Genomic DNA, 12,486 nt, shown 5'->3' with positions numbered 1-12,486 from the left:
GAGAGAGAGGGAGACAGTTTAAAACAAAGAAAAGGGAATGGAAGTGACTTAGCACACACACCACTTTTCACTGTTGTTGTTGTTAGATATAAAACAACATCATTGGTGCAATGGAGGAATAAGAATATAGGGTACTCCATGGACAGAAATTTCAGGTGCTCTTTGTGTGGGCAAACCAAGTCCCTTCAGTTGTATCTGACTTTTTGTGACCCCATGGACTGTAGCCCACCAGGGTTCTCTGTCCATGGGATTCTCCAGGCAAGAACACTTCCAGGCAAGAACTCCTCCAGGAGATCTTCCAGACCCAGGGATCGAACCCGTGTTTAATACCCCTGCATTGCCAGGTGGGTTCTTTACCGCTAGCACCACCTGGGAACCTTACTGTGCAAATAAGGGATATAAGGGCTTCCCTGGTGGCTCAGATGGTAAAGAATCTGCCAGCAATGCAGGAAACTCAGATTTAATCCCTGGGTCAGGAAAATCCCCTGGAGAAGGAAATGGCTACCCACTCCAGTATTCTTGCCTGAAGAATTCTATGGACAGAGAAGCCTAGCGGGCTACAGCCCATGGGGTCACAAAGAATTGGACATGACTGAGTGACTAACGCACACATGGTGTATCATATAAAACTGTTATTTGGGAGAACACGCTATACTTGTGTAGAGGTTCCTAAAATGTAGCAGGGGAGGTATTAACGGAGTTATTAAAAATATTGTTTGATTTTTGTTAGTAAATAGAAGTAAAAATGGTTTCTTATGGTTCACAGGGGAGAAAATGATAAGGAGGAGTAGGATGGACTGTGGTTTCTGACCTTGACTTTGCTTGTTGCCAGGACAGCAACCTTATGACTTGTGAAAATGACTTCCTCATCTCTTCATGTCCCACATGTTTACTAAGATCACAGCTAGTAACCAGCTTCATTACTTGCTGTTTGGAATGAATGGATTGATTATTCTTCCTTTTTTTAAATTAATTTTTATTGAAGTATAGTTGAGTTACTGTGCTGTATTATTTTCAGGTATACAGCAAAGTGAATCAGTTATACATATGCATGTATCCACTCTTTATTCCTTTCTCATATATGTAGGTCATTATAGAGTAGAATTCTCTGTGCCATATATTGATAGTAGGTGCTTGTCAATTAATTATCTCTTTTTTATGTATGTGTATGCCAAATCTCTTCAGTCATGTCCGACCCTGTGCAACCCTATAGACTAGCCTGCTAGGCTCCTCAGTCCATGGGATTCTCCAGGCAAGAATATTGGAGTGGGTTGCCATGCTCTCCTCCAGGGCATCTTCCTGACCAAGGAATAGAACCAGTGTCTCTTACGTCTCCCGCATTGGCAGGCAGGTTCTTTACCACTAGTGTAACCTGGGGAGCCCCATTTTACATATAACAGTGTGTATATGCCAATCCCAACCTCCCAATTTATCGCTTCCCACAACTTTCCCCTTGGTAACCATAAATTTGTTTTCTACATCTGCTTCTCTATTTCCATTTTGTAAAAAAGTTCATTTTATTGTTGTTTTTAAGATTCCACATATAAGTGTTATCATATGATATTTGTCTTTCTCTGCCCGAGTTACTTCACTTATTATGATGATCTCTAGGTCCATCCATGTTGCTGCAAATGACACTATTTTGCTCTTGTTTTTTTTTGGCTGAGTAATATTCCATTGTATATATGTACCACATATTTGTTACCCATTCCTTTGTTGATGAAGATTTAGATTGCTTCCATGTTCTAGCTATTGTAAATACTGCTGCAGTGACTTTTGGGGTGCATGTGTCTTTTTGAATTATTATTTTCTCCAGATATATGCCCAGGAATGGGATTGTTGGATCATATTTTTATTTTTTTAAGGAACCTCCATACTGTTCTCCATAGTGGCTTACCAATTTACATTCTTAACAGCAGTGCAAGAGGGTTTCCTTTTCTCCACACCCTCTCCAGCATTTATTGTTTGTAAATTTTTTGATGGTGGCCATTTTGATTCATGTGAGGTGATACCTCATTATAGTTTTGATTTACATTTCTCTAATAACTAGTGATGTTGAACATCTTTCCATGTGATTTTTAGCCATCTGTATGTCTTCTTTGTAGAAATGTCTAGATCTTACATCCATTTTTTGATTTTTTTTATATTGAGCTGTATGTACTGTTTGTATATTTTGTAGATTAATTCCTTGTCAGTTGCTTTATTTGCAAATATTTTCTCCCATTCTGTGGGTTGTCTTTTTGTTTTGTTTATGGTTTCCTTTGCTGTGCAAAAGATTTTAAGTTTAATTAGGATAGAAAGTCCAGAGATAAACCCACACACCTGTGTCACCTAATCTATGACAAAGGAAGCACAAATATACAATGTAGAAAAGACAGTCTTATCAATAAGTGATGCTGGGAAAACTAGACAGCTACATGTAAAAGAAAGAAATCAGAACTCTCCCTAACACCATACTCAAAAATAAACTCAAAATGGATTAAAGACCTAAATGGAAGGCCAGATACTAGAAAACTCTTTGAGAAAAACATAGGCAGAACACACTTTGATGTAAATTGCAGCAAGGTCTTTTCCAATCTGCTTCCTAGATTAATGAAAATAAAAACAAAGATAGACAAATGGGACCTAATAAAACTCTTAAACAGAGTGTTAAGCAGAGAGAGTTATGAGGATATAGAATAGTTTCACTTAATACAAGAACAGATCTGTCCATGCAGATGCCTGAAGTCTAAGCCTTTGTGTTAAATAAACAATAGGAAAACCAACTTAGCACCTTGCAATATTTCTATCTGACTCCCTGTTGGAGTTGCGGTTTTGACATGGTAGGTGGACTTATGGAATTCATTGGACATCCTTGGAAATTTCTTCAGGATAAAATGAAGATATAGAACCACCTTGGGTGTTTTTTTTTTTTTTTTTTTTCCTGAGGTGCTGGGGCTGGGGACCTGGGCCGGGGCAATCACATGGTAGTAGGGCTCCCTCTCTGTGCTGACCTTCCTTCTTTCCTCATGAATATTTCAATCCTGGTGAGATCCCTTGAAGTGATCATTTGAGTTAAAGGAATGTGGAGATGAGAGGAAAGGAGAAAGATGGGCCCCCTTATTTTACCTTGTGATGAGGAGTATGAAAGGAGTTATTAAAGACTGATTTGCATATTAACCTGAGTTCTGTTTTTCCTTTCTTTTTTTTTGTAAAGCCCAGCTGGCCAGGGCCACCTCCTTGTGCCCACTGGCTATCTCCCAAAGACACTACCTAGCTTCCAGTGCCCACTGACTTCCCAGAACCCTGCCCCCCAGCAATAGCTCAGGGCTCAGCCATGGACATGTGTCACCAAGGCTTCTTTTTCCACTCCTGACTTCAAAGCATCTTTTGCTTCATCTCTGTCTCTCTCTTTCAAGGGGAATTGCTCAGACTATTCCTTAATCTCTACTCTGCCCCCTGTTTTTTTTTTCCCCTAAACCAAGATTCTTGGGCCAAGAATAGAAAATCAGGTTCCAGCTCTGCACTTCTCAGAGAAGCATTAGTTTTTTTCTGGGGGCTGTGCTTCAGAAGGTTCCAGGTGTATCAATTATCCTGCCCATGCCTGGATGCCACTTCTTCAATCATTTGTGTCTCCTTGTGTGTGAAGCACAACTGAGTGTGCTTTCAGAGGGAGTCTTTTGTATTTCTAGAGTCTAAAAATATTTGCATGTAAATGTTAGGAATCCAGACAGTCTCCTTCAGATCTACACTTTGCACAGGGAGGCATACAGACCATTGGGGTGCATTTGAAAATTAAATTTACACCGTTGCACTTTGGGTCCCTGCCCCAGAGCATTGCAGTGACATCTGAGAAAGAGAGAATGTGACATGGATCAAGGCAAAGCACAAATAACCACATTTCAAAATGAATACTAATTGCATAATGACAGTTTCCAAACTATTAGCCTACTTTACAAAAAAGTTAATTCAACACAAGCCCAGAACTGGCTGTGGCTTATGTGTTGTGCTGCCAGTTGGCAGGCACAGTTTTGCCAGGGGATTGGAGGAAATAAAGGTTATTGTAGTGGAAGCACACTTGGCCTTTTGTAAGGAGGGTACAAACTGCATCACTCTCTCAAGGTCCTTCTGTTCCATGTTCAAGAGTGGACATCAGGGTACTGCACACTTTGAGGGGAAGTTGCTTACTTTTCCTAGAGGTAAAATGGCCCAGTGCCAAAGCTTGGGAAGGAGCCTTGAGTTCATAGCCCCTTGAAGGAAAAGAGTTCTGGGCAGATAGAGGTGATGAGCATGGAGGAGGTGAACCTGGACTTGTGTGTGCTGCCCTTGGCCAGGAAATCTTGGGCCTGGGGCAGGCTGTGGCCACCCAGAGGCTGACTTTCTCCAGCATGAACTGTGCATGCTACCCAAGGTGGACCACTCCACTGCTCTGGGAGCCTGTGTTTCCTCATATGCAAAATGAAGGGAGTGGACTAGATGACAGTAAAAGCCCCCTCCAGTTCAGAGAGAATACCAGGGTCTCTTCCTTTTAGCTGAATGTCCTTCAGAGGAAGAAAGGTGCTCAGCTGGGAAGAGAAGCGTGGAATGATTGTCATCACTGTCTTTTTAAAAATATATATGTATTTTTAGTTGGAGTATAATTGCTTTACAATATTGTTTTGGTTTTTGCCATATATCAAAATGAATCAGCCATAGGTATGCATATGTCCCCTCCTTCTTGATCCTCCCTCCCACCTCCCACCCCATCCCATCCCTCTAGGTTGTCACAGAGTGCCAGATTTGAGCTCTCTGCATCATACAGCAAATTTCCATTGATTATCTAATTTTACATATGGTAATATATGTCTTTCAATGCTACTATCTCAATTTGTCTCACCCTCACCTTGCCCCACCTTCATTCCCATCTCCACAAGTCTGTTCTCTACGTCTGTGTCTCCACTGCTGTCCTGCAAATAGGTTCATCAGTACCATCTTTCTAGCTTTCATATGTATGCTAGATATACATTAATATACATGGCTTGTCTTTCTCTTTCTGACTTACTTCACTCTGTATAATGGGCTCTAGATTTATCCACCTCATTAGAACTGAATCAAATGCATTCCTTTTTATGGCTGAGTGATATTCCATTGTGTATATGTACCACAACATCTGTATCCATTCAACTGTTGATGTACATATAGGTTGCTTCCATGTCCTAACTATTGTAAATAGTGCTGTAATGAACATTGGGGTACATGTTTCAATTATGGTTTTCTCAGGGTATATGCCCAGTGGTGGGATACCTGGGTCATATGGTAGTTTTATTCCTAGTTTTTAAAGAAATCTCCATACTATTCTCTCTAGTGGCTATATCAATTTGCATTTCCACCAAGAGTGCAAGAGGGTTCCCTTTTCTCCACACCCTTTCCAGCATTTAGTTTGTAGATTTATTGATGGTGGCCATTCTGACTGGTGAAGGTGATAACTCATTGTAGTTTTGATTTGCATTTCTCTAATAATGAGTGATGTTGAGCATCTTTTCATATGTTTATTAGCTATCTGTATGTCTTCTTTGGAGAAATATCTGTTTAGGTCTTCTGCCCACTTTTTGATTGGGTTGTTTCTCTGGTATTGAGCTTCATAAGCTGCTTGCATATTTTGGAAATCAATCCTTTGTCAGTTGTTTCTTTGCTGTTTTCTCCAGTTCTGAGGATTGTCTTTTCACCTTGTTTATAAAAAAACTACCAATGCTATTTTCCACAGAACTGGAACAAAAATTTTCACAATTTGTATGGAAACACAAAAGATCCCGAATAGTCAAAGTAATCTTGAGAAATAAGAATGAAGCTGGAGGAATCAACCTTCCTGACTTCAAACTACACTACAAAGCTATAATCATTAAGACAAAATATGGTAGTGGCACAAAAACAGAAATATAGACCAATGGAACAAGATAGAAAGCCCAGAGATAAACCTACACACCTATGGGTACCTTATCTTTGACAAAGGAGGCAAGGATATACAATGGAGAAAAGATAGTCTCTTCAACAAGTGGTGCTGGGGAAACTGGACAGCTACGTGCAAACAAATGAAATTAGAACACTTCCTAACACTGTACACAAAAATAAACTCAAAATGAATTGAAGACCTAATGTAAGACCGGAAAGTATAAACCTCTTAGAGGAAAACATAGGCAGAACACTCTTTGACATAAATCACAGCAAGATCCTTCATGACCCACCTCCCAGAGTAATGGAAATAAAAATAAAAATAAACAAATGGGGCCAATTAAACTTAAAAGCTTTGGCACAGTGAAGGAAACTATAAACTATATAAACTATATCACTGTCTTTTGGCTGCAAGACTTGTGAACGTTTGCCTCATTTGCCAAATTAATGTGACCTTGTGTGGAAGTACATTAAAAGAAAATGAGAAAGTATCCGCTAAGAAGAGTAACTGTAAAAAAAAAAAAAAAAAAAAAAAAAAAGAAGAAGAGGAACTGTCTGAGGCAAGGGTTCATTCTCTTTGGGATGTTCTGTTCCCTTGACTAGTTGGGAGGGAACATGAGGAAAGCCTCAAATGAATCCCCAAATGATAATTTTGTGCAGCATTCTTAGGAAGGAGGATGTGTGATGAGGGTTACGTTGTGACATGATTTGCCTCCAGCAAGTGTCCACTCAAAGTTTGAGAATCCCTGTCTATGTACCAGTTCATTTTTTCTGTATTTTATTAGATATTTTTTAAATTTGTTTTTTAATTGGAGGAAAACTGCTTTACAATGCAGTGTTGATTTCTGCTGTACAACAGTGTGAATCAGCTATACACACACACACACACATACATACACACACATATGTATCTGGGGCTTCCCGAGTGGCTCAGCTGGTAAAGAACCCGCCTGCACTGTGGGAGACGTGGGTTTGGTCCCTGGGTTGGGAAGATCTCCTGGAGGAAGGCATGGCCACCCACTCCGATATTCTTGCCTGGAGAATCCCCATCATCAGAGGAACCCTGCGGGCTACAGTCCATGGAGTCCCAAAGAGTCAGACATGACTGAGCTTCTAAGCACAGCACAGCATATATATATATGTCCCTTCCCTCTTAAGTCTCCCTCCCCCCTTGTATCCCGTCCCTCTAGGTTATCACAGAGTGCCAAGCTGGGCTCTCTGTATTATATAGCAACTTCCCACTAGCTATCTATTCTATACATGGTAGTATATATATGTACCATTTTATACCAATTTCTCCACCGCCATCAATAGAAGGCCCTGGGTTACAGGATTCAAATTAGACAAAGTAGGATCTACCAATCAGAACATACAAGGAAGGATTCTTGCACTTTACACTATTATTTTACTTTCAGGTTTTCATCAATTCTGAGAGTCACACTGGCACTAAATGTCTGAGTGGGAAAACAGAATACGCATATGTGCTCAGAGCGTGCCCACTTTAGGCATATTACCCTATGTTAGGAATTTAAGCAAAGGCCCAATTGTTCTTTTGAAAACAATTCAGATTAAACTCTGTTCTCCTTTAAAAAATGCACTCACAGCAATCTAACTCTTTGTTGAAAAAGGCAGTTTTCACACCAATCTCAAGGAAGACCCTTGTATTCTCAACCAATTATTCCTAGTCTTTCCCTGCTGTGCCCACTTTCCCTAAGTACTTGTAACCTGAAGGATGGCTGGGATTTTGATTCTTAGGCTCTTCCAAGTTGGACCTCCAAGGTTTTGACTAGATTTGTTTGAAACAAGATCCAGTTTACATAAATCTAATTCTAATAAAAAAAAAACTTTCTTTTCCTACAAATACCTGATACCTTCTCCCTGCTTAATTTGACCATGAAAATGACTATTGTGAAAGTTTTCATGTGTTTTTCAATGTGAAATAACTTTAGAAAGAGCACATCCAGAATTATGACTGTAAAATGCTGAAGCTCTTATACTTCTTTTGAGATTGTTTTTAAAACTTGTCAGCCCCGGGCTTCCCTGGTGACTCCATGGTAAAGAATCTGTCTGCCAATGTGGGAGACACAGGTTCGATCCCTGAATTGGGAGGATCCCCCATGCTGAAGAGAAACTAAGCCCATGTGCCACAACTATCGGACCTGTTCTAGAGCCCAGGAGCCTCAACTACCGAGCCCATGTCCTGCAACTACTGAAACCCGCCTGTCCTAGACCCCATGCTCTGCAACAAAAGAAGCCACTGCAATGAGAAACCCGTGCACCACAACAAAAGAGTAACCCCCTGCTCTCCCCAACTAGAGAAAAGCCTGTGCTGCAATGAAAACCCAGCACAGCCAAAAATAAATAATAAAATTATTTTAAAATAACTTGTCAGCCAAAGCTGCCACCTTTATAGGTCTTTACATACCATCTGTCTCAGGTAAATGAAATGATTAGCCCATACTCAATTTCTAATAATTCTTAATACATCTAAATAATTTCATTGCAAGTGGATTCTTTAGAGTTTGAGTTACCAGGGAAGCCCCTGTCTTATATTAGGATAAGTAATTTCTGATCTATGCTTTGGAGATTTTTGAAATGCACTTAACAGGATGTTCTTTGTGAGATTATTTTAAAAGACCTATCTCTTTTAAAACCTAGACTGAGGGGAACCTATCATACCCACAAACATTTTGCATATTCCTCTGCCCCCATCCCACCATTCTTCTTTAAATCATCTGGCACCTGGAAGAAATATATGTTTTTAAAAATAGTATATCTGTCTTTTGAAGACCTCCACTTATGGAAAAGGGTATTTAGTTTTTTGCTTCCTCCAGGCAGACTGAGATGAAAAAATGTCCTGTCTGTTTGTCAGACTGGATCTGAGAGTGAACTGTAGGATTTGTACTCTGGGTACTATTTGAGTCTTGGGATGGCAAGGCTGTATGGGGTCCTGGAGCTTTGATTTTTACAGACCCTGTAGTTCCAAGAGGACTTAAAGCATTGAGGAACCTGTTGTTTAACAAGAAGGAAAGGGGGCAAAAATGAGAAATGAAGATGGTTGTTTCAAAAGATGGCAATGGGCATGCACTGTCACATCCTGGATGTCCTTCACTCTGAACAGGGGCTGGGGCCTCTACAATAGTGATGACCTCCTTGCTGCAGGAGTCCCACATTTGATACAACCCCTTTACTGATGTTTGGTATGCGTAAGTATGAAGGGAAGGAAGAAAGGAATGAAAAGTATTGGACAACACTATGAAAGTCATACGCTTTTCCTGGAAAATAGTCTCCCTCCAAATTAGAACATGTAACAACTGGGAAACTCGGCTTTGATAAGCCTCTTCTCCCCAACCCTCCTCCTGTGAAATTCTCCTGTCACTGTGGCACTCCTATCTGAAGTCACTGTAGTCATTTCACAGCTTGACTGTTCATAAAGTCACTGTTCAACTGAAAAGAAAGTATTTTTTAAAAATAGTGGGCCTGCAAAAAAAAAGAAGCAAAACTGTGCTTAGGATAGAGTTGATGTTAAACACCAGGTAACTTAAAAAATGTCTAAGAAATATTTTGTCTATGGATGAAGATTTTTCTTCTTTTCAGAGCAGAATGGTGTATACATGCCTCTCATTATTTCCAAAAGATGTGACAGTCTTGTCTTTAATGTTCACATCTCATCATCCTTTTACTGTTTATGAATATTGCTAAAGCTTTTAATAATTACTGTTTCTTAAGTATTTATTTTGCTGTGTCATATCTTAGTTGCTGCATGTGGAATCTTTAGTTGCGGCATGTGGGACCTAGTTCCCAGAACAGAGATGGAACCTGGACCCCTTACATTGGGAGTGTGGAGTCTTAGCCACTGGACCACTGGGGAAGTTCCTGCTAAAGTTGATTTCTATAATAAAAAGCAGATTCTAAGACAAAAATAAATAAAAATAATGGGCCTGGCCTCCTTTCCCCACCTCCCATTTTTTTCTTTTCTCACTTGACAGTTTTACATGAATACATTATGAGCAAAGTGAAAGTCTGCTTCTTTTTAGGGTTTCCCAGGTGGCACAGTGGTAAAGGATCTGCCTGCCAATGCAGGAGATGCAAGAGATGAGGGTTCGATCCCTGGGTTGGGAAGATCTCCTGGAGGAGGGCACAGCAACCCACTCCAGTATTCTTGCCTGGATAATTCCATAGACAGAGGAGCCTGGTGGGCTCTTTTTAATGAGTGCCTATTTTGGAGTACTATTCAAGGGACCATCTCTTGGATGTTGGATGTGACAAAATACAAAGTGTGATCGTCTGCCTCTGAGCTGGGGATGCTACAATAATAGACTTGTTCAGGCTGGGGGCAAGTGTGAGAAAACAAAGAAGAGCCCTTGTTTGATCTTAATGGAGTCCCCTCTTGTGTCTTAGAACTAGAATGGTTTCTATTCCATCATGTGTGTGCTCAGTCACGTCTTACTCTGTGACTCCATGGACTGTAGCCTGCCACGCTCCTCTGTCCATGGCTATTGAGCTCCTTGAATAGAACATACCCCACCTGAAAACACACTGTACCTCACTAACGGCTCATACCTTCCCATCTTGCATAAGTACGTGCTCCCAAAGAGGAAGGGTACGGATGGGGTTGGGGGGAGAACATGTGGTCAGTGTAAACCCGCTACAGGCACTGGGAGGACTCTGACGTGCATAATCTATTATAGTGACTCAGACCCATTACATTATGGAAGGAAGCTTCTTTGACTCTCTCTTTGAATTGCATTGCCTTAGCAATTCCCATTCACACACCCACTCAGCCCATTTGATACTCACAATCAATATATTTCTATTCTGTCTCCTTATTGAAAACACAATGTGCCCTCCCAAAACAACTGACACTCATTTTGCACTTTTAATTCATTTAACAAGTTTTTTATTTGCTCTGCACAATGTATATCTAGCAGAAACACCCTGTGGAAAACTGTTTGAATAACATATTCAGAAATGGCCTATAAAATGGCCATTGATGATAGGGGCCCATGCCACACCTACAGGGGCCAGAGCAAAGTGAGGCATAGGTACCGGGGGTGGCAGAGGCATCCCCCATGGCCTGGGTGGCAGAGGTGCGGGTAGCACAGGTGGTGGGGGTACCATAGGTGGTGGGGGTACCATAGGTGGTGGGGGTACCATAGGTGGTGGGGGTACCCCAGGGGGCAGAACTGGACGTGGCACTGCAGGAATGCATCTCCATGCAGGCTCCATAACAGGGACTACATGATAAGGCTCATTAAAGATTACCCCCACAGGGTGGCCCAAGGCAACAGGGTGCAGATTTCTAAGCATCAATGCCCTCTGGTATCTTCTCCATTTGGCCCTTCGGTTTTGAAACCAAACCTTCAGAGGGAAAAAAAGAGATGGCTTTAGTATACTGAACAGTTAATGTCATACTAGAAAACACCCACCATGCAAATCTGCCATTGAGATCTTACATTGCCACAGGAGAAACTATTTCCTTATTGTTAAACTCTCTTTGGAAAGTAAATAGCTCACCTCCCTCAGTTAATCCTTAGTGAGCCAAGCCTAGCCCAGATTTTGGCACATTGAATTGTCTCTCATTTTTAACATTCCTTAATGAGTTTTTTCCAAGTCTTGGATGCAGGCCTAATTGATGAATTGCACTGGGTCCCTGCTGTTAATGTCCATGCTTGGGAGCAGATGCTATGTCAATGGAGGCTCGATCATGAGAGGCCCAGGGACTTTGTGGCTTGTCTTGCTGGGACAACAGAGTTGCTGAAGTCCTGGACACTGCCTCGATATTTTAGCTGTTAGTGTTAAGGAAAGTTTAGCTTAACTAAACCCAAATTCACTAATCCCTAAATCCTTTTCCCCAGATAAGATACTGAGTACCCTGTTGTCATCACTGTCAATTTTGCATGCTCCATTCTGCTCTACCCTCCAAACCTTCCTGGGCTCAGGACAAGGGCAGCTTATTTGGTTCTAGCTTCAGTTTCAGGATGTCAGACAAAAGCCACTGTTTACCCAGAGTGTTAGGGTACCCAGGGTCCTGCCAGCTCTACTCCTTAACCAGGAGACCCCAATCCCATCACTCATTCCTAAGGCAGGAAGGTCCAATCATGTCCAGTCCTGTGGGGACAAGGGTCACAAAAGAGGCTCCTCTCTAAATGCTTACCAACCATTAACAAACAAACAAGCTAACAACTAGACTTTACTTTCCTCTTAGCATAGCAGGTGATGGGGTTTACCTTGTATTTAATTATTTTGGACCTTCCCAAACTGTAAGTTTTAAGCTGTCTTTTCTCTCTCCCATTTTTGGATTAGGTGTCCTTCTACTACATGCAAATATAGTCTGAAGAAGGCCACTGTAATAAAGTTTATTCTGGAGGGGATTCAAATGTACCTGGGGTCTAATCTCCCTAAACATAGCCAAAAGCCCATGGATAGCAAATTTTAGTATTGGCCAATATTAGGTCCGTATTCCCAATACTGGTTTCATAAAACAGATCTGTCATACTTGCATAAGATGGGTAGTGGAAGCATCTACTAAGTTTCTTGGTGGAAATCATGCTGCAGTGTTTGGAAATACAGAAGAAC

General features: G+C 41.1%; 1 protein-coding gene across 1 annotated transcript in view; it reads right to left on the bottom strand.

The window, feature by feature from the left end:
• Positions 1–10,872: 10,872 nt before the first annotated feature.
• The window catches only part of ESX1 (ESX homeobox 1), a 20,474-nt gene continuing 18,860 nt past the window's right edge, over positions 10,873–12,486 (bottom strand). Inside the window, exon 4 of the mRNA XM_065916804.1 lies at positions 10,873–11,268. Within this exon, the coding sequence (XP_065772876.1) occupies positions 10,873–11,268 (396 nt within the window). The remainder of the gene's footprint in view (positions 11,269–12,486) is intronic.

This window comes from Muntiacus reevesi, chromosome X, assembly GCF_963930625.1.
Source record: "Muntiacus reevesi chromosome X, mMunRee1.1, whole genome shotgun sequence".
Lineage (NCBI taxonomy): Eukaryota > Metazoa > Chordata > Mammalia > Artiodactyla > Cervidae > Muntiacus > Muntiacus reevesi.
The sequence above is the reverse complement of the archived record's forward strand: the minus strand, read 5'-3'. Positions and strand labels throughout refer to the sequence as shown.